Raw genomic sequence first — 20,717 nt, forward strand, 5'->3', positions numbered from 1 at the left:
TTTCAGTCCTCTCTTTCTTCTCTCCATCCTTTTCTCTCTCGCTCTCTTATCTCCCCTTTTGATTATCTTTTCATGTACAGTAATTTTATTTGAATCATCTTAAATCGTGCTTATTCAGTTTCGAAAAATGATTCGAGCAAAAACCAAATCAGCAATTACATTTGTCATGAAATCTTTGCTGGTCAAATTTTCATTTTAGAATCCTTTGAGTGAATTGAAATCAACAGATGGCGATGCAATGTTTTATCAGAAATAGTTGCAATGAATAAAATCAGCAAATAAAATCTACATTATTAATGAATTTATTTATTAATTACAATTTTTGATTACCAGAATGATGCAAGTTTGACAAAATGAAAGGTAATTTGAAGAGATAGTTTTTTTTGGATGGAAATTAATAAATTGATTTTAATGGAAAATTTTTAAACAACGATACGAGGAGCGATGGACATGGACATTAATTCTTGGAATAATAGTTTACAAGCATAAGGGAGACGAACTTGTGATATCTGTGTCTTATTTCGACAGCCTTTACATTCAAAGGTATTGTTTCGTAAATTGGCAATACAAATAAGTCCACATAAATTACAAACATGAACTCTATAAGGATCAGAAACTTCGAAAAGTCTTTCCCTCAAGAATTGAGCAGCTCCGTGAGCAATTTGACAATCACGTTCCATTTCACCGAAACGTAAACCTCCATCTCTAGCTCGACCTTCCATAGGTTGTCTAACCAAGATTTGCACAGGACCACGGGCTCTAGAGTGAATCTTGTCATCTACCATGTGTTTAAGACGTTGATAATAAGTGGGTCCTAAAAAGATTTGAGCATTTACTTTACGTCCAGTGTGTCCATTATACATTACTTCATAACCTCTTAAGTGGTAACCATATTCCTATAAAAGTACAATAAAGTAAATATAAATATTCAAAAGTTAAATTATGAAAATATAAGCAATAAAATAGCAGCAATTCAAACTTACAGCAAGAAGCTCGGAAATTTTTTGAACGTTTACAGTATCGTTGAAAGGAGTAGCATCACCAATTTCTCCTTTGTTTGCGGAAACTTTTCCTTGAAGACATTCGATTAAATGACCAATGGTCATACGAGATGGAATGGCGTGTGGATTAATGATAATATCAGGTGTGATACCTTCACTTGTAAATGGCATATCTTCTTGTCTGTAATGAAGAAAATAGAAGGTGAGAAATTTGTTTTGATTTTTTGTTGTTGAAGAAATATAAAAAACATCTTACCTGTATGGTATACCACAAGTACCTTTCTGTCCATGACGAGATGCAAATTTGTCACCAATTTGCGGTATTCTAACTGATCTTACTCTTATTTTACAAAATTTATAACCATCATTGTTGATGGTGATCATTACTTGGTCAACTATACCAGTTTCACTGTTTCTAAGGAAGGTTGAAGCATCACGTTTAACGAATTTTTTGGTTGTTGCTTCGAGTTCATCTTCGTTCTCAGGCAATAAAACTGTTTTACCGATGATAACATCATCACCAGACACTCTACTACCAGGAGCAATAATACCGTCGTCCTCAAGTTTGTCGTAAATTGCATTACGCATATTTTGACAAGTATCTCGACTAGGTCTTTCAAATTGTTCTTCTTGGTCTCCAATCCTTTTGAGCTCAGCATCTTTATAAGATCGATAGAAGACAGATCTGAAGAAACCTCGATCTATAGCAGATGAATTTAAAATGACAGAATCTTCTTGATTGTATCCCGTGTAAGACATAATGGCAACAATTGAATTGATACCAGCTGGTAATTCTCTGAAACGTAAATATTCCATAGATCGAGTTGTAACCAATGGCTTTTGGGGATAATAAAGGACGTGAGCCAGAGTATCCATGCGAACATGAAAATTGGTAATATAAACACCCATGGCTTGTTTACCCATAGCAGATTGGTAGGTATTACGAGGTGATTGATTGTGATCAGGGAAGGGGATAATAGATGCACAAACACCTAATATCATGGACGGATGAATTTCACAGTGAGTATAAGTTGAACAATAAGCCATTTCAGTATCTTGCAAATCATCAGGTGTCATTGCAATCATGACGGTTTCTTCTTCTGAAGTGTCAATGTATTCAACGACACCGCTACCAACTAAATCACCCCAACTGTAATTGTTATATTCTCTTTCTTTCAACATATCGATATGTGACTTTTTAAGTAACAGTTTCTGATTTTCCACGATCAATAGTGGTCGACAAATACGACCTGCATCGGTAAAGATTCGAATTTCTCTGTCACGAATATCACGAACCATTGATACTTCAGATACAACGATATCCATTTGACGACGTAGTTTTCTTAAAGTAGCCATGAGTAAATCAGGTTCTCGATGAATACCAACCCAACATCCATTGACAAAAATTTTAGTTGCATCGGCAATAGTTGAAGGAGCTGTTTCCTCCAAGTTTTCCATACTCCATTCTTCCAAGAACTCCAGAATAGGAGATGGATTCGAACCAACTGAGATGTAAGCCATGAGAGCTAAATTTTTGACCAAACCTACAGCATGGCCTTCAGGAGTTTCGGCGGGACAAATCATACCCCACAAAGTATTATGAAGCTGACGAGGTTTAGCCAATTTACCATCACGACCAATAGGAGAGTTTACACGTCTAAGATGAGATAAAGTTGAGGCATATGTGAGTCTATTTAACACTTGTGAGACACCAGCTCGAGCTGTGTGAGCTTTCTTTTGATCTCCCCAATTTCCAGTAGCAAGAGAATATCGTAATCCATCAGATATAATTCTAGTTTTGATGGCAAGGTCTAAATTGAAATCTTTTCCACTGTCAATGAATTTTTGAGCATACATCCGTACTTCTTTCGTCAAGTTTCTGAAGAGTCCACGAAATAGGTAGGCCATTAAAGGACCAGCTAAATCAAGTCTTTTGTTGCCGTAATGATCTCTGTCATCCAACTCTCGACGACCTAAAGCTGCGACTAAAAGACGATGGACCATATATCCGAGATAATATGCTTTCTTGGTCTCACAATAATCACTAATACCCACATGTGGTAACATTTCTTTCTGTAAAATTTCTTTGGCATACTTTATTCTTTTTTCTTTCGTAACACCTGGTCTTGCACCACGAACACCGATAAAGTTTAAAGCAACGTTTTGTTCTTGGACCACAAAGGCTTCGTCTAAGGATGGTTTAACCATTTCCATGATTTCAGGATCCTCGAAATCGTAAACAATATGTTCCAAGATATCTCTATCGGCAACAAAACCTAAAGCTCTGAATACAATCATGATGGGAATTTCTTGTTTAATATATGGAATAATAGCTATTATACGTTGTCCGATAGCAGTTTTTTTAGTACCATGGCTACCTCTTGAAAGCATATTGACCCATAAAGTACTTGTTGGACGAGATGAATGCTCGATACAAGAACGACATTCTGCTTTGTAAGCGTATTTAGAATCTTTCATACTGAAAACGTAGACAGAATTAGTTGCCATCTTTTCTTGGGCAATCAATACTTTTTCAGATCCGTTGATGATGAAGTATCCACCAGGGTCAAGTGGGCATTCATTTAATTCAGTTAAATCACGATCAGTCAAACCATATAGGTAACAACTTTTGGATCTTAACATGACTGGAATTTTACCAATAAAAGTTTTCTGATGTTGAGTTTCGACTGGCTCTTGGCCTTCTTTAATTACCGTTTTAGTGACATCAACGTAAAGAGGAGCTGCATAAGTTAAATTACGTAGTCTAGCTTCATTGGGTAACATAGGAGCCGGTGCACCATCTTTTTCCCAATGTGTAGGTTTGGAAAGATAGAGTTGTTCAAATTTTAAAACATATCTTGGTGGATTTTCGACTTCACCAGAAGTATGCTGAGCTTCAGCCTGAAAACAAAAAAATGAAAGAAAATAATGATTAAAATAAAACGCAAAACATAAATTGAGTAAAAAAACAGTAATGCACGGCTAATTGAAAAGTAAAGAAGCAAACCTGTAATTCAATGAGAGCAGAGTCTTCAACAATTTTTTGTACGGACATATCAATAAATTCATCAAAAGAGTCCAATTGTTGTCGAACTAAACCTTTTTCATCAAAATAAGAACTAATTACGACCCAGCAAGCTTCTTGCCAAAGATCTGGTGCAATCTCGGCATTATCCTCTTCACCAAACAGATCACCCTCGTCGTCCATCATGATGAAACCGGTTATAACAGTTAATTCTAACCAATTTAATGGAAGCCAAGGATGTTGTGTAGAATAAACACTGAAACTTTAGATGACAACAAATTAAAAATTAATAATAAAAATGAATTGACTGAATTTAAGAGATGACATGAAAACAATCATCTAAAAAATCACATATGAACCGGAAAGCTGAAAGACAGCCTCTAAAGTGAAAGCATTGCATCAAATAAGCTCATTTTGCCGCCATTTTTAAAAATGTAGTCACATTGCTAAACTCAAACAAAACCTAATCTATCTTTTGGATAAATGCAGTTTCATTGTATTCATTAACTATCAAATTACTGATTTTTAAAATAACTTTTCTAAATCAAAACCTGTACTAATTATGCGTAAATCTCACGTAATTTAAATGCTTTTTTGGTCTTAGGCCGAAAGTAGGAAAGCGAAAGCAAGCAGACGGTTACTTCTACAGCCTTACCCTTTACCCTTAAATGATTCAATACTGACAATACTGAGTGACTCAGAACAGAGATGAATTTGTCAAATTATACAAATTTTGATATGAATTGTAAAAAATTTTCAAGTTTGTCTATGAGAAAATTCCTGCACCAAATCGATTTTTCCGGATTTCTGATCGATTCACAGTCGATTTACAATTGATTCAAACACAGCACAAAAACAATTGTGGTTTGTTTTTATCCACAACATGAACCTAAAATCTATAAAAATAGCATTGAAACAGAGAAAGCTCTAAAATATAAATGAACAGTAGGAAAAACTACAACATCCAACACTTTATTAAATGAACACTTTCGGATTTCATCAATCCATTTATCGAATCTCAATTTTTTCTGACCATGGCTCACACTATGTGTCACCCAGAATCCAGTCAAAACTGTCATAGAAGTCATATTGTAACACTTCCACTGAACTTCTATCCAGGGTACAATGCATCCAAAAGATTCAAAATGCACAGTAAAATTGATTTTATGGTTTGATTTTATTCACTAAACTTAAAGAGAAGTAGGAAAAATCGTTAATATTTTCTCCAATAATCTTTCCACTCAATGAGCATCAGTTTTCTCATTCACTTTGCCTCTTGTTGACGTTACCATCATCTTGCTCTTGACTGTTCTACAGCTTACTGTAAGTTTGTTGTGTTTTTTTTCAATAATATTTTATCAATCGTGTTCAATTTTCAGCAAGATATTTGGATTATTAATCAACCATGGGTAAAGCAACAATTGGTTGGGACAATTTATTTACCTATGACAGTTTGGTTCATGCTATGGCTGGATCGGCTGGTGGTGTTACAGCTATGACTACCTTTTACCCTTTGGATATTGTGAGATCTAGACTTCAAGTTGATGATTTAGCCAAAGGAAAGAATACTTGGGCTTTGATTAAGGAAATTCTTGACTCTGAAGGACTGTAAGTTGATATGCAATTAAAGATATTGCAAAACAATGTTTAATGTTTACTATATTAAAATTGTCTATCTCATCATCTGTTCATTTCTAGGGAAGGATTGTACAGAGGATTGGAACCAGTGCTTATATCTTTGTGTGCCTCTAATTTTGTTTATTTTTATTCATTCCATGGATTACGAGCTATGTTTAAAAATAGTGAACCCTCTGCTTTGCGTGATTTATTCCTCGGTTCAATCGCTGGGACATTCAATGTGCTCTTAACAACACCGTTATGGGTTGTCAATATGAGAATGAAGATGCAAGGTGCAAAGGTATCTTAATCCCTTCATTCTAATACATTCTGTATTATTTTCACTGTTTTGTAAATTGCAAATTCTTGTAATTTAGTATTAGGAGTTCAATATATAATTGCTGAAGAATCGATCAAAATTGCTATTTACAGGAAAATTTGGCAATTTAAAGCACGAAAACTTCCTTGTTTAGTCCAAATTTATTGATCTTGAATTATAAATAATTTGACTGTAAAGTTTGAAATTCTTCGCAAATGAATGTAAGGACAATGGATTTTTCAGAGTTAATTGCATCAGCAAGAACATCAAGATATCTATGTTAATATCAGTTTTCATTCAGATTCTTATCGACTTGAACTCTTAAATAATGAGCATCATTTATTTTCATCACAGTTTTTTCCTTATTGTGACCCAAATCATGAATACATGTTTAATGGCTTTTATTTCCTTTAATAGCTAAAGAATGGCGGGGAAATGACAAGAAATACTCCAAGGTATAAGAATATTTTCCATGGTATCTACAAGATCGCTTCGACTGAAGGTGTCCCGGCTTTGTGGGCTGGTGCAATTCCATCTCTTGTTTTGGTAACAAATCCGGCAATTCAATTCATGATTTACGAAAATTTAAAACGTCGAACCCAATTATGGACTGGAAAGGAGCAGATTAAAGGTTCAAACGCTCTTCTTCTTGGGGCAATATCCAAAAGTTTAAGCACTATTCTTACCTACCCACTACAACTTGTCCAATCTAAATTAAGAGTATGTAGCTCTGCATATGCATTTCGCTGTCTATCAAACAATCTATTATATTTTGATTTTGATCTAATTTGTCTTTTCTTTCTCGTTTCCTCATAGTATGGTAGTGAAGACGTAAAGAACAAGAATATGATGCAAGTTATCCGTATGATTTTACTGCGAAATGGTCCTGGAGGTCTTTACAAAGGAATGGAAGCCAAGCTGTACCAAACAGTGCTTGCAACTGCATTGATGTTTTTCACCTATGAAAAGATTGCTGCTTTTGTATTCACCATAATGAAAGGTTCAAGAAAAATGAAAAAATGAAATTCATGTGTTAACTGTGGACAGTTTTCAACAATCAATTGGCATGCTTTATAAGGCCAGGGTTGACCAGTTTTCCGTATAATGAAATAGCATTTACAAGAATCAAGTCACAAATTGAAAAAAAAATTACACACCATTTATTGATTTAAAGAGAATCAAAGATACTCCTTTTGTATATTACAGTTATGATAACGATATTTTTTACCACTACAATTTTTTGTTGTCCTTTTTAATGCATCACAATCGTTTGCATAAATGAAATGGTAATTCACTTAATATATCAACGCAATTTATTTAGATATTATCACTTTTAGTGATTAATTACTTAACTTTCATGGGATTAAAGTGCGATATTCAAACGATGTCATTTACTCAATTCATTTTGTCCTAACATACGTACACTAAACTACCAGTAATTGTCAGTAACTTGAAATAGCTTTATTACAGAGCAACTAAGTTATTTACTTGTATTAGGCAAAAAATATAATAAACTGAATGATGAATGAATAATCTATTGACAATTTTTGGTAGTTTACTATAAATGAAATTTTAAGGCATACATTTTTAATGATTAGATTAAAGAGGATAAAGATTTTACATTTCTCGATCAATGAATAAACTAAAATTCAATATACATTAAATTGTATACAATAAAGTATCTGATTAAACTAGAAATGAAAAAAAGGAATGAGGATGTTGCCGAAGCGTGAAGTACTCCATTAAGATGAAATTAAAGATTCAGATGTGAAGTAATATGTTATTACAAATACTAGACCAACGAAATATGGAAGAAAAATAATTGATATGCACGAGAAATGCTAAATAAGAAAACAATTTCTCGATTTGTGGATGTATTTTATTGAAAATTTGGTTGCGAAAAAAGTGAACTCTTGATGTGAGTTTCTTGTCATTTGTAGGTGCAAAATTGGCTGTAATGATAATTTGATTAGATACAGTTGGATGGAAGCTCGCAATTTTGTCAAAAATTTTGTTGTCGCTTTCTTTTGGTATCAATAGCATCGAGAATAGGTTGTCTTTTGGCTGCATATCGTCGTCTTAATTCTTCAATTTCATTTTCCATTTCATAGTCAAGATTAGCCATTCGTTTACGAAGCTCGTCAAGAGGTAAATATCGAAGAAATTCAAAATCACTTTCTAACATAATTGCACGCGACATTGGTTGATATTGTGGAGGTTGTTGTTGGTGGTGTTGCTGTTGATGTTGTGCTTGTTGAGATTGTAATGTTTGATTTGAATGGGTCGAAGGTAAGTTTTGTTGCGATTGAGATTGTTGAATCTGAGCTGTTGCTGGCATTGTCTGAGCTTGTACCTGGTGGTGTTGTAAAAGCGAATCGTGGATTGAAAAGGCAGAGGTTGTAGTTTCCGCCAATCTTTTATTTAAATCTTGTTCTTTGATATCTGTTTTGTTCGCAGAGTCACTATGATTGCTATATTCTTTCTCTAATTCTCGAGTCCTTTCAAAATGTTGCATAAATGCTGGTTTTAAGGTTCGATCACCGTCCTCATCATCCGACTCATCATTAATTATGAGCGTTCCAAGGTCTGATTCTACATCTGATACTGTATTCATCGTTTTCACAGTTCCTGATTTGGTACTACCACTCTGACTGGTTGCTGTTCCATTGGCTCCATCTGAGGAAGATGGCTTAAGTGTTTGACTGTTTGAGCTAGGAACTATTGTTGAGGAGTCAACATCCTCATCACCAGTCCAGTCTTGCTTATAGTGTTCTTGTTGAATCATTTTGGCTTCTTGGATTATGCCAGTTAACGTGCTAACTGGTAAAGCTCTATTAATAAACTCATGTTTAAGTAGACTGCTAGCTGAAGCTCGGTGTTCAGGATTTTTGACAAGACAGCGAGATACAAAATCTATAAACTCAGTTGACCAGCGATCAGGATCTCTGAATGATGGTGGTGGTTTGGTAGGTATCATGAAAATTGCTCTCATGGGATGTATATCACCGTAAGGTGGTTTACCCTCAGCCATTTCCAATGCTGTTATACCTAAACTCCAGATATCAGCCAAACAATCATAACCAATTTCCTGTATAACCTCTGGAGCCATCCAAAAAGGTGTCCCTATAACAGTATTTCTTTTAGCCATAGTATCAGTTAGTTGACCGGCAACACCAAAATCAGCTAATTTGGCATGACCTTCACTGTTTAATAAAATATTTCCTGCTTTAATGTCTCTGTGAATCTTGCGACGAGCATGGAGATACTCCAAGCCGAGTAGGGTATCTTTCAGTATGGTTGCAATTTCATCTTCAGTGAGTGTTTTCTTCCTTAACCTCATGATATCACTGACACTTCCACCTCCACAATACTCCATTACGATCCATAAATCACTTCCTAGAGTTTTACCTTTAAAATAGCTTCCATAATATTTAACTACATAAGGCGAATCACACTGTTGCATGATTGATATTTCTTTAATTATTTCTCCAAGGTCACTTTCAACTGGCACTTGTTTGATTGCTAAGATTTGTCCGGATTCCTTGTGTAATGCTTTAAATACAGATCCATAAGAGCCTTCGCCTAATTTACAAATCATATCGAAAACCTCTTCCGGTGGACGAGTCAAAGCTTCCTCACTTAGTTTTTTAAGTGTCGCCATGATTATCGATTAATCTTTAATAGTTGACGCTTAACAAATTAGCCTTTGATTAAACCATTTGATTAAAAATAAATACACAAAAGAAAACGATTAAACACACTCATTGCTTTAAAAACAATTTAAACAAAAGAAGAGAGAGATTTTACATTTTCTGTAAATGAATAAACTATACACTGGATAACAGCTACAGTAAAGTACCAGATAATGTCAGTAACTTGAAATAGCTTATTTACACAGCAAGAGCTATTCATTGAGCGAAAATAGTTTAATTAATCGAAATAAATTTAACCAACATAAATTAATCGTCGGAAAAGCTTACAAATTAAAATTACCAAGCTTCAAGAGTAATAATTAAAATAAAATTTGTCAAAATATTCCATTTTCTTAATAATATCTTTATAATTTAAACCAAAACTTTCCATAAAAACAAGTAAACAAAGGGTTTGAGGGACTATTGATTAATTTACTGACAATTACTGGTAGTTTACTGAATTTAGGAAAGTAAAAAGTACAGAAATGAAAGAATTGCGAGGAGCTGCCGACATCTTATGACGAATTGCTCTGAAATGAAAAGATCTGGTGAAGAAGTGTTTTAATCGAGAAGTCAGAATGATTGATAAAAATCCAAATGAATTATATTTAGACTCAATTTGATTCTCGGAATGGGCTGATGGAAACTCTGGTCCTGACCAGAAAAACAAAAGATACACAAAATCAGCTGAGATTGAACCCGGAAACAAAATGAATGGAGTAAACGGAATCAGAAGATTTCTTTGAGAACTGGGAATGGAATATACGATAAATATGAGCAACTCTTAGAGAAATAAAGGTCACAGGGAAAAAACACAAAGTAACTGTCAGGAAAATATCTAAACAAAATATCCTTTGACATGGAAATATGTAGTTTGCACACAAAGTTCAGTCTTGAAATCTTAAGATGCGTAATCACTCAAAGATTTCATGTATTTTGTATCAATTGAAAGGCCGTAATTGTTTTAATTTATTGCGAATAATTCGCCTGGCCAAGCCTAGTAAGGTACACAGAGGGTGACCACCAAATCACTCAGCCATACCAAGGCTCAAAACTCTGCTTAAACATGTATTACTTGACGTAAATAAATTCATTAACCTTTTCTTTTTTTTTCTTCCTTTCCTTCAAAACAATCATATGATTGAACTTGAATCCAACTAAGATTCGAGTAAATTATCTAGTCCTGTATAATTATCCGGATTCGCACAAAAGCTTAACTTTAAAGGTAGAACGATTTCGCAATAACAAGAAACATGCTATTATCGAATCTTATCATCGATTCTTTCGGATCTAAATACTTGACAGAAATTCAATAGATGGCAGTTTGTGTAATTTTTGAGTAAAGTCAGTTTTGAACAGCACTTGCAGTAAAGTGAACCAGCAACTCAATTGAATAAGAAAGATCTATAGAAAACAGTAAATTATGGCTTGTTTGATCACACTAAAAAAAGATTTAAGACGTTTAGAGACCATTTTTCCTAAAGATCATGAGCGTTTTCAGTTGATTAGTGCCACTGTTGATGAATTAACATGTACTTTTATCGGCAGAAATGGTAAAAAATACGAGATTCACGCAAATTTCACGGTAAGCCTTTTTTCCTTTGTTTGTCCACTTGTGCTTCTTTTTTATATTTCCTTTCCTTTCCTCTCTTTCTTCTTTCTCTTTTTTCTTTTTTTTCTCTATCTATCTTTCTTTCTTTGCTTTTTTTATTTCTGCTCTTTCTCTTTCTGTGCTTCTCTTTCTTCCACTATCCTTTTTCAGCTTTTCGGAAGCTTCTTCGGATGCTTCTTCGGATGCTGTTTCTTTGGTTCTCCTTACACCTTGTTCATTTTTTTCACTTGATAGTCGTAAAACCCTTTCTTCTGTCTCTTTTTTCTTCTGTCACAGGAAACTTATCCAGAGGCACCTCCAGTTTGGTTCTCCGAGGTTGAAGATGAAAGTATCAGTAATATCGTTCAATATCTGAGCAACACAAGTGGTGTTGAAAATTATGTATGTTATCGCATGCTCTTTGTGTGTGTACTTGTGTGTATCTTTCAACCTCCTCTTAAATTTTATTCGCTCTCGTTCTCTTTTTTTCTCTATCCTCTTTCTTTTACTTTCTCTCTTTCCCTATCTCTCTTTTTCTCTAACTCTCTTTCTCACTCACTCACTCGCTCTTTAGATTCTACAACAGGTAAAAGTCCTGGTTCGTGAATTATGCAAAGACCACAATCTTCCAGAGCCACCCGAGTTAGGTCAACTTTGTGATGTATCAACACCTCTTCTTAACGGTGCTTTACAATGTTCAAATTCACGTTCTTCTTTCGCCACCGAAAACAGTGGTGATTCGGGTTACATCAATGACAATGATGAGGTAAACCAAGCTAATGTTAATAATCATCAATCATCAGACACTGAAGAAGACTCAGATATGGAAGATGAAGATTTACCCATTGAAATGGAAGAAGATGCCAGCAATGCAGATAAGTCAAAAGATGACGGGTTAAGCCATGAACACACAGCCACTCTCGAAAGGCTTAAACAAAACCAACGAGAAGGCTATCTGAGAGGATCTGTCAGTGGCTCTGTTCAAGCCTCCGATAGGCTAATGAAAGAGTTGAGAGAAGTTTATCGATCAGAAAGCTTCAAAAAAGGAGTATTTTGTGTTGAATTGATCAACGATTCTCTATATGAATGGAACGTGAAATTATTAGTTGTAGATCCAGATAGTCCATTGCACAATGATCTGAGAATACTAAAGGAAAAGGAGGGAAAAGATCATATTCTATTGAACATTTTATTCAAAGAAACCTACCCTTTCGAGCCACCATTTGTTCGTGTCGTACATCCTATGATCCAAGGTGGATATGTGCTGTGTGGTGGAGCCATTTGTATGGAACTACTAACCAAGCAGGGATGGAGCAGTGCGTATACAGTTGAAGCTATCATTTTACAAATAGCTGCTACCTTAGTTAAGGGCAAAGCTCGTATACAATTCCATGGAAATAAGGGCCAATATAGTCTCGCTCGGGCACAACAAACTTACAGATCTCTTGTACAAATACACGAGAAAAATGGTTGGTTCACACCTCCCAAAGAAGATGGTTAACCTTAGATTTATTCTTATATTCATCATTTTCATTTCTTTCTTTTTCCTTAATCATAATTTGATTCTGTTGACTCTCAATCTTCTGAACCTACAATAATAGCTTTTTTGTTCCATTGAATCACATATAAATAAACTCTAATTGTTTTACTGATCTAACTTATTTTAAATTTGTATTATTCTATATGCCTATTAACCAATGATCAGGTGAGAAATAGAACAACTCACCAATTTGATAATTTGATTCAAATGTAACGAAAAATCTCTACATAAAAAGACATTATTCCGAATATTCGATTATAAATTAATTAATATTTATAACAACTGAAAAAATAGATAGAATCGTGAAAATTTATATTTCAAATTAATTCAAATCCATGCAAATCAAATGCTTAGCTTCTTCGAGGATTTTCAATGTCAAATTTCAAATATAATTCCGTTTAGATTAATATCTTCACTTATTTCCTGACAAAATAACTTTTTTGCACCATTTAAATCATTGAAACGAAAATTAGTCTCGTATAGCAGAAAAAAATTACAATCGGTTCAAAATCTTAGTGACTCAATATTTATTTTCAATTGTCTCCTTAAACAATTAATTTCCAACAATCATCATCTATATTCTGTTAAAATTACGTCAGTTTTTAGAAGGTAACTATTAATTTGTTAAAGGTGATTAAACGTTAAAAGCTAAATATTTAAAAAATGGCAACTTTCATCAACTTGATGATGAAGATTAATTTAATTTATTAATTAACCATTAGTCTAAGGTGGAGGCCATCATTTTACACATGCCCACTGTATAGGACTTTTGTAACATTTTTTCAGAGATACTTTTATCTTGCTAACATCCAAAGACCCAGATAGGAAAAATTAAGACTCCTCACCAAGATGCATGTAAATGAGTAAAGACTGAATTTACAATAGAGTTCACAACTCAGGTTAGGAAATTACCGAGAGTTTCACAATAATTTGCTTTGATAACATTTAGAGTGCAATAATGACTTCATGGGGCACGGTTATTCCGATGATCAGGCCATCAAGGTTGAGAATACAAAATGAACCAAAGATGCTTCCAGCTTCTTCAAGTTTCTTCAACTTTTTCCTGATGATTCTATCCAATCAGATAATTTTGAAGGTTTCATGTTTTAGAATAATAAAATAACTCCAGATAATTTCATTTTTATTTCATTTTCCTACATCAATCATTTGAAAACGTGAAACAGCAATTCCCTTCTAGTCCCCCAATCCTAGATGTCGACAATCCTTCGCAATTCATCCGCCAAAAAGTTGCCTCAAGCAATTCCGAGTAACGTCCATCCTTTTTGAAAATAAGCGTCATCAGTGTCCATATCGTCAATGCTCGATGTTGTTAGTGAATTGTCTTTGAAGGTGCGATTATTTGGTCCTATTTATATATTTTTGTTATGTTTGTTCAGTTTGTTTTCATTGATTTAGTAACTGTACAGCAATTACGTTTTTTTAATGATTTAAAGTGAAGGTAACTATTGATAGATGGCGTTTATCATCTAATAAAGAAAGGAGAGAGAAGAGAGGAAGAGTTTTGTGTTGTGATACGTAAAAATATTGTTATTTTTGTTTATTTTGTATTCAAGCATCTTAGTCAATCAAATTTTTATTATGTATTAATTGTATTTTTAATTAACCAAAGTTTTACTTTGCAATGAGCAAGTTATTTAATTCATTGTACTCGCTGTGATTCGCTTTGTTTGAAAGCGTACAAAGTGAAACAATTAATGTTTTCATCTTCTAAACGTGTGTGTCTTTCCCTGCTTATGTTGTTGCTTTCAACTTTATGAGGAAGAAGATTGAAAAGGGCGATGATCTTTTTGCCTTCTTTTCTTGCTTATCTTACGGTAACTCTGTTAATATTTGGTTTTGTTCAATCAACTAACAAGGTCCATCCGATTGAAGAGTTTACCTTCCACCAGATTATCGAGCCAAATTTTTACAACTCTCAAGGTGCCCATTTGTCAAGCGATTCATTAAAAGTAAGGTCATCTTAATCAGCTAACCAGATAACCCCTTTTTTGTCCTTCTTCATGCCCAAAATCTTGGACCCCCTTTTCATTTTGTAGCATTAAATCAGCAGACTTGTTTTTGCATTAAGGTTAACCAGTCTTTAAATTGGACTCTTTTTCCTATTCATTGCCCTGACCATTTTGTTATTTTACCATTTAATTCTTCGAAAATTTCCCTCATTTACATTCCATTATTCAAACCTTAATCTAATTTTAATAACATTTTATTTCTATTTTCTTTTGCTCCTCTCTTTACTGTCAAATGTTTTCTTTCTCTTATCTTAGATATTACCTTGCTCCGAGTTCGCTCGCTTACAATTTTTATTGCATAATGTTACCCTCTCTTTAGATCTTAAAGAAAATCATAATCTCATTCCTGATAACTATTTTGAGCAAATTCATCTTAATGGTTCACTAGTTACTCATCAGAAACATCAATTAAAGGTGAGCTATGTTCGTTTTCTTTGAATTAGTTGCACCTTACTTGCGAACGCTATTTTTTCATTTCCCGTTCTACTATGCAATCTACTTTTTTTCAAATTTTTTCCTATTCATCTGATTTTTTGCATATCCAACTAATTTGGTTTTTTATTTTTAACCTTCCAATTCTGTTAAATATAGCCGTCAAATCATTGTCATTTCCAAGGCTCTCTATCTTCCGATCCAGATTCCTTTGCTGCTCTCAGTATTTTTCGAGGAACACTCTCTGGGATAATTTATAGCACCAATGAATCTTATCATATTCATTATGATGATTCAGCTTCAAAAACTTTACTTTTTATGTCTAGCCATTACAAAAACATCAAAAATTTCAAATGCGGTAATTATCTTTTCTGGTCATTCAACTTGAATCTCTCACCATTTATGTTACTTCATTCTTCTTCACATTTTATTCAATAACTGAAAAATTTGGTGTAATTTTCTTATTCCGTTTATCTTTTTTTCATTCTTTTTCTGACATTTTAGGAGTTGAAGATGCATCTACTGATCAAAGCAAACAATCATTTCATTCTTTTAGACCAAAAAGGTCAACTGACCGGAAAGAACCTTACCGTAACAATGCAAAAACGCGTTACGTAGAACTTGTTCTCGTCAATGACAATAAAGAGGTATGTTCAAGTATACAAGTTTTCCTGACAATTATCTCTAATTAATGCTTTTGTTTTATTTTGAACTCATTTATTTTGTTTTCATTCTTACACTAGTACATTGAATGTGGAAGAGATAGAGAAACTGTGATCGAAAAAAATAAACAAATAGCAAACATCGTCAATGCGGTAAGCTCTTTTGTTTTTTAAAAACAGCTTTATTATCAATTAATCAGTAGAAAATGAACCAATTTGATTTCGTCACTTCCGATCATTTTTTTAATGTATCTTCTTTTTGTTCCTTTGTTATTTACAATTTTAGCTTTATAATCAATTAAATATATTTGTCGCTCTTGTTGGAGTTATAATTTGGTCTGATCATGATGAGATTACGTTATCAACTAATGGTGATACCACACTTAACAATTTCCTTCGTTACCGAAAAGAGCGTTTGGTTCCAAAGCATCCTAATGATAATGCTCAACTCATAACTGGAACAACCTTCGATGCTGGCGTTGTTGGTAAAGCGCTTAAAGGACCAATATGTACCTATGAGTTTTCAGGGGGAGTCAACACCGATCATAGTCATCTGATCAGTCTTGTAGCAACAACTGTTGCTCATGAGTTGGGTCACAATTTTGGTATGGAACATGACACACCCGAATGTGTGTGCAAAGATGCAGAAAAATGTATCATGTCTCATTCATCGGGTGCTTATAGTCCACGCAAATGGTCCTCTTGCTCTGTGAAATATTTAGATGATGCATTTTCTCGTGGAATGGATTTTTGCCTTAAAAACCAACCTAGAATGATAATTGGGCCTGTTTGTGGAAACGGTTTCACTGAGGAAGGCGAAGAATGCGATTGTGGTCTAAAAGATTTCTGTGACAATCCATGCTGTGACCCTTCAACTTGCAAATTAAAGACAGGCGCCAAATGTGCTATAGGTATTTGTTGTGATCTATCTACATGTTCTGTTGTCAAAGCGTCTAGCCATCAGACCTGTCGTCCAGCCAGTGGTGAATGTGATTTTCCTGAATATTGTGATGGTAGTTCTGAGTTATGCCCTGAAGATCGTTATGTCCAAGATGGAACTGAATGTGGATCTGAAGAAGCATTTTGTTTGAATGGTACTTGCTCATCTTATAACTCGCAGTGTAAACTTCTTTGGGGAGACTCCGGTGCTGTTTCATCTACAGCATGTTATGACCAAAATAGATTCGGTAAACCAAGTGGTAATTGTGGATTCAATCGTATTAATAAAACTTACATCCCGTGCAGTGTATCAGACACTCTTTGTGGAATGCTACATTGTACTCATACCAATGAGCGTTTAGAATTTGGAATGTATTCTGCCGCTATTCTTCACAAAACGTTCATAACGCAAAAAGAAGGTGACTCTAAGTCCGTTTTAGCCTGTCATTCTGCTGTTATTGATTTAGGTCTTGAAACTGTTGACCCAGGACTAGTACCGAATGGGGCCAAATGTGGAGAGAACAAAATGTGTCTTAATCAGCGATGTACTCCGGTTGAAAAAATACGAGGACGAATCAGTTGTCCCAATGATTGTTCAGGAAATGGTTTATGTGATAACAAAGGAATGTGTCATTGTATGGATGGTTTTGCTGAACCTGATTGTGAACAACCATTACCTCGTTGGTATCATCTAACATTAGCGATGTACATTATTTTCCTTTGCATCCTTCCATTAACTGCATTTGCTGCCTTTATCGCCTACTATTTTCATTCAAATATTAAAACTTGGTGGATTTTACGAACTCGTAAAGCTAACATTAAATCAAGAGCCAAACAATCATCAATCTCAAAAGTTCAGCATTTAACTCCTCGCATGGATCTCAAGTCTTTGAAGATTTCCGGACCACTTTCAGCTGACCAAGTGGAACAAAAGTTAGTTACATCGACGACAGGTTTAACTACAACAACTCCAGCACCTTCAACAACAGCAACAACAGTCCTAACCACAATAGGTAACGGAAATTCTGTACCATGGGCTACAGTCGTATCTCCACCAGTTCAAGTAGTCAAACCATTGCGTTCAACAAATCATGTTGGTCCTGTTTCCTATCCTAAGCCACCTCGACCCACTGCTCCTCCACTTTCAGCTGTCGCCCCGGCTCGTCCAGCTCCTCCTCCGCCTCCTTTGCCTTCTCAGAGATCATCGCCTTCATCGAAAACAGCTTCAGGCCGTCCAAATCAACCAGCACCCAATAGATTAACAGCTGGTAATTTATCTCGCTCTACAAGCCTTCGTTCATCAACACGAACCCATCTTGAAAGACCAAAGCATCCTCCACCCAAACCCCCTCCTATAGATCAAAATGAGGATAACTCATCCAGTGATTCATCTTCTGATCCTCCTCCCTCATCTAATAATAGTAAAGACCTTCAACGTCCCCTCATGAATAATCGAGAAGAGGATGATAGGAAAGCTTCCTCCAATGATAGTATCGGACAAGCCAGTTTCGCTGCACGGCTGGCTGCTTTGCAAGCTAGTTTTAATGCATCAAACAAATCTTCATCCCATCCTCCTTCATCCTTATCAAATCAACCCCAAATCAAGTCCAAAGTAGGTTTAGTCAAAGACTCAGATGAACAAAGTACTGGAAACGATAAACATTTAAGATGATGATAAATTATGATTAAACTAGTCAATCTAAATATTAGACATAAATATTATATTTGTATACAAATTCAAAATTTAAATGTATTTTAGTGTATATTTCGTTTATTTGATCACTTTAAAAAACAAAAAGCATGCGCTCATATTGAAACAGTTTTGTATCAATGGCAATTTGACTGACAAAAACTGCACAATTTAGTCAAATTCATATCATGTAATTCGTCAGAAAATTGTGAAGGAAGATTTCTTTTATACTGTCAACATCGATCAATAATAAAGTTGCTTTATAAAATAGACTTAAGAAATTAATTTTTGTCTTAAGATGGCGTTTTCTGGATAAAAAAGGGTTGCTAACTGACAATTATGAGAAACAATTTTATACCTGTAAATGGATAAATGGCTTAACTCGAAGGCACTTATTTAGAGATGAATTTCAACTCAAAAGTATCGCTACCAACATCGCTATCAACAAAATGACTCTTTAATAGACGTCCATAGATTACTTGCAAGAAGCCTTTGAACAAACATGTTATTTCGTAAACCTTTTGACTCATACATAATGTTTCTTGAATATTTCAAGGTTTTCATCGGTGATTGAAAGGCTAATTGAGATGATTAAAAAAGTAAAGATAGTTTCACTGAAATGATTAACAGTTTCAACAAAAAAGCATAATAATGAGAATTAATTTTAGGGGAAATAATTGTTTTTTAAATTTCTAAACAGAGTCAGTTGATGAAGATGAAATTTTAGGTTTCCACATATTCATTATGGTATTAGGGTGTTCGATAATGTGTTGACCTCAATATGAAAAATAAATTATTTTTTCGAACTAAAGAGTTAAATCACTTCCTTGGGAAGTGTATAGAGGCCATCTAAAAGGATTTTTAAAAATTCCGTCGGCATACCTATTTTTTGGATTCTCTCTGAAAAGTACCTAAATTTTAGCCTTTTTCTCTTTTATTGGTGCAATAACCCGTTCTGTGCGTAGTTTATGAAGTTTTAAAGCGTTTTATTAATCAACAGGGCTACATTAGTTGAATTGGAAAGTGACATCGCATAATCGTAAATTTTTCGCGAAATTTTTCTATTCAACATCTTCACCTTCATCAAACTCCTTTGCTTGCTAAACACAAATCTTAATGGATACATCTTATGAGAAGATTTCAGCGGATAAAATCGCGGATTAAAGGCTGAAACATTTTATGATTTCAAAGGTCAGATAATGAGGAATGTTTAGCATTAGAAATTTCGCACGGCAGCATTGTCATTTGATTTTTGCGGCCAATCAAAAAGAAATCACCGCTTTTAAGTAACGCATCCGCAAAATGACCATAAACGGCTGGCCTTTAGATAAAGTTGGACTTTTTGGTAAGGAGGTAGAAACATCCGTATGGCTATTCTTCGAGCTAAGCCAATGCATCTGGTTCGGCTTAAGACTGGTGGAAGCTTCGGCAAACTCACAGACAACTTAGCTGAGTCGACAATTAGCTTAATTTAAACATTGGATTAACTTAAATTAACAAGAGAAATATATAAAGGGCACAATTGGCATCTTAGAATTCATTTTACTTCGAGTTTTTGTAGATCTAGTTTCTATCTATCGAAATGTCTCAACTAACCAAACTCAATTTTACTAAATTTGATTCAGTAATTGTTTCCTTAAATGATTCAGTTCCCGGCTTGCAATACATCATCGATTCCGGACTTATTCCCGATGAACATCCAAAAAAGTGTATTAAGCCTGGTTGTGATGGTTGTGATGGAATGATGGTTTTGAGTGCGATTAAACTTTCAATACTAGAGAAAGGTTTCGTTTGCAGAAAGTGTAGGAAACAAATAAATTGGACCAAAGGAACTATCTTCGAAAGCTGTAAATTGACCATTTTGACGTACCTAAAACTCATTTTTTGTTGGTGTCAAAACAAATCAATCAAAATGACATCAATGGATCTAGGGCTTAATGAGAAAACCGTTTCACATCATTTTCGAATGCTAAGAATGGTAAGTAAATGATATTAATTATTGGAAATATTTTCTAACTTTTTTCTCTGCTTTTGCTAGGTTTGCTACAATATATTGAATAAAGATAAGCAAATGATTGGAGGTACAGGTAAAGTGGTAGAAATTGACGAGACAATGATATTTAAGCGCAAATACAACCGTGGACGATTATCGTCGAATCAAAAAAGACAAGTTTGGGTC

At 34.4% G+C, this 20,717-nt stretch overlaps 5 protein-coding genes across 7 annotated transcripts; 3 read left to right on the forward strand and 2 right to left on the reverse strand.

The window, feature by feature from the left end:
• Positions 1-286: 286 nt before the first annotated feature.
• Positions 287-4,372, reverse strand: Polr2B (RNA polymerase II subunit RpII140). The gene is made up of 4 exons (XM_015928608.3): positions 4,009-4,372; positions 1,258-3,902; positions 984-1,182; positions 287-896 (listed from the first exon to the last, which is right to left on the reverse strand). The coding sequence occupies exons 1-4, from the start codon at positions 4,210-4,212 to the stop codon at positions 423-425; spliced, it is 3,522 nt and encodes a 1,173-aa protein (XP_015784094.1). The 5' UTR covers positions 4,213-4,372; the 3' UTR covers positions 287-422.
• Positions 4,373-5,302: 930 nt separating this feature from the next.
• On the forward strand, positions 5,303-7,347 carry LOC107362128 (peroxisomal membrane protein PMP34). Its single transcript, XM_015929140.3, has 5 exons — positions 5,303-5,349; positions 5,406-5,634; positions 5,725-5,944; positions 6,380-6,682; positions 6,779-7,347. The coding sequence occupies exons 2-5, from the start codon at positions 5,432-5,434 to the stop codon at positions 6,983-6,985; spliced, it is 933 nt and encodes a 310-aa protein (XP_015784626.1). The 5' UTR covers positions 5,303-5,349; positions 5,406-5,431; the 3' UTR covers positions 6,986-7,347.
• Positions 7,348-7,516: 169 nt separating this feature from the next.
• Positions 7,517-10,770, reverse strand: LOC107361829 (serine/threonine-protein kinase 3/4). Its single transcript, XM_015928751.3, has one exon. It carries the CDS (start codon positions 9,621-9,623, stop codon positions 7,965-7,967), a length of 1,659 nt encoding a protein of 552 aa, XP_015784237.1. The 5' UTR covers positions 9,624-10,770; the 3' UTR covers positions 7,517-7,964.
• A 241-nt stretch (positions 10,771-11,011) lies between these two features.
• LOC107361830 (ubiquitin-conjugating enzyme E2 Q2) lies at positions 11,012-12,902 on the forward strand. 3 transcript variants are annotated; one of them, XM_025160735.2, is made up of 3 exons: positions 11,012-11,239; positions 11,543-11,680; positions 11,820-12,902. In XM_025160735.2, exons 1-3 carry the CDS (start codon positions 11,078-11,080, stop codon positions 12,744-12,746), a joined length of 1,227 nt encoding a protein of 408 aa, XP_025016503.1. In that variant the 5' UTR covers positions 11,012-11,077; the 3' UTR covers positions 12,747-12,902. The 3 variants fall into 3 exon arrangements, with proteins under 3 accessions (XP_025016503.1, XP_015784238.1, XP_089122130.1); XM_015928752.3 differs by having other exon boundaries at positions 11,543-11,647; XM_089266004.1 differs by lacking the exon at positions 11,543-11,680.
• Positions 12,903-14,347: 1,445 nt separating this feature from the next.
• On the forward strand, positions 14,348-18,810 carry LOC107361828 (zinc metalloproteinase-disintegrin-like MTP8). Its single transcript, XM_015928749.3, has 6 exons — positions 14,348-14,755; positions 15,071-15,229; positions 15,407-15,605; positions 15,752-15,894; positions 15,991-16,062; positions 16,196-18,810. Exons 1-6 carry the CDS (start codon positions 14,585-14,587, stop codon positions 18,518-18,520), a joined length of 3,069 nt encoding a protein of 1,022 aa, XP_015784235.1. The 5' UTR covers positions 14,348-14,584; the 3' UTR covers positions 18,521-18,810.
• Positions 18,811-20,717: the final 1,907 nt, after the last annotated feature.

The sequence above is a fragment of the Tetranychus urticae genome, chromosome 1, assembly GCF_039701765.1.
Source record: "Tetranychus urticae isolate SD_2017Ah chromosome 1, NJAU_TeUrti_SD_1.0, whole genome shotgun sequence".
Lineage (NCBI taxonomy): Eukaryota > Metazoa > Arthropoda > Arachnida > Trombidiformes > Tetranychidae > Tetranychus > Tetranychus urticae.

Bases quoted from the DNA above. Each gene is read 5' to 3' on its own strand.
- Polr2B (XM_015928608.3), bottom strand. From the start codon at position 4,212: ATGATGGACGACGAGGGTGATCTGTTTGGTGAAGAGGATAATGCCGAG. The intron at 3,903-4,008 runs GTTTGCTTCTTT...TTTTGTTTTCAG, and splicing joins CTGCTCTCATTGAATTACAG to GCTGAAGCTCAGCATACTTC. The intron at 1,183-1,257 runs GTAAGATGTTTT...TCTTCATTACAG, and splicing joins ACTTGTGGTATACCATACAG to ACAAGAAGATATGCCATTTA.
- LOC107362128 (XM_015929140.3), top strand. From the start codon at position 5,432: ATGGGTAAAGCAACAATTGGTTGGGACAATTTATTTACCTATGACAGT. The intron at 5,635-5,724 runs GTAAGTTGATAT...GTTCATTTCTAG, and splicing joins ATTCTTGACTCTGAAGGACT to GGAAGGATTGTACAGAGGAT. The intron at 6,683-6,778 runs GTATGTAGCTCT...GTTTCCTCATAG, and splicing joins TTGTCCAATCTAAATTAAGA to TATGGTAGTGAAGACGTAAA.
- LOC107361829 (XM_015928751.3), bottom strand. From the start codon at position 9,623: ATGGCGACACTTAAAAAACTAAGTGAGGAAGCTTTGACTCGTCCACCG.
- LOC107361830 (XM_025160735.2), top strand. From the start codon at position 11,078: ATGGCTTGTTTGATCACACTAAAAAAAGATTTAAGACGTTTAGAGACC. The intron at 11,240-11,542 runs GTAAGCCTTTTT...CTTCTGTCACAG, and splicing joins AGATTCACGCAAATTTCACG to GAAACTTATCCAGAGGCACC. The intron at 11,681-11,819 runs GTGTGTATCTTT...CTCGCTCTTTAG, and splicing joins TGCTCTTTGTGTGTGTACTT to ATTCTACAACAGGTAAAAGT.
- LOC107361828 (XM_015928749.3), top strand. From the start codon at position 14,585: ATGATCTTTTTGCCTTCTTTTCTTGCTTATCTTACGGTAACTCTGTTA. The intron at 14,756-15,070 runs GTAAGGTCATCT...CTCTTATCTTAG, and splicing joins TGTCAAGCGATTCATTAAAA to ATATTACCTTGCTCCGAGTT. The intron at 15,230-15,406 runs GTGAGCTATGTT...TGTTAAATATAG, and splicing joins ATCAGAAACATCAATTAAAG to CCGTCAAATCATTGTCATTT.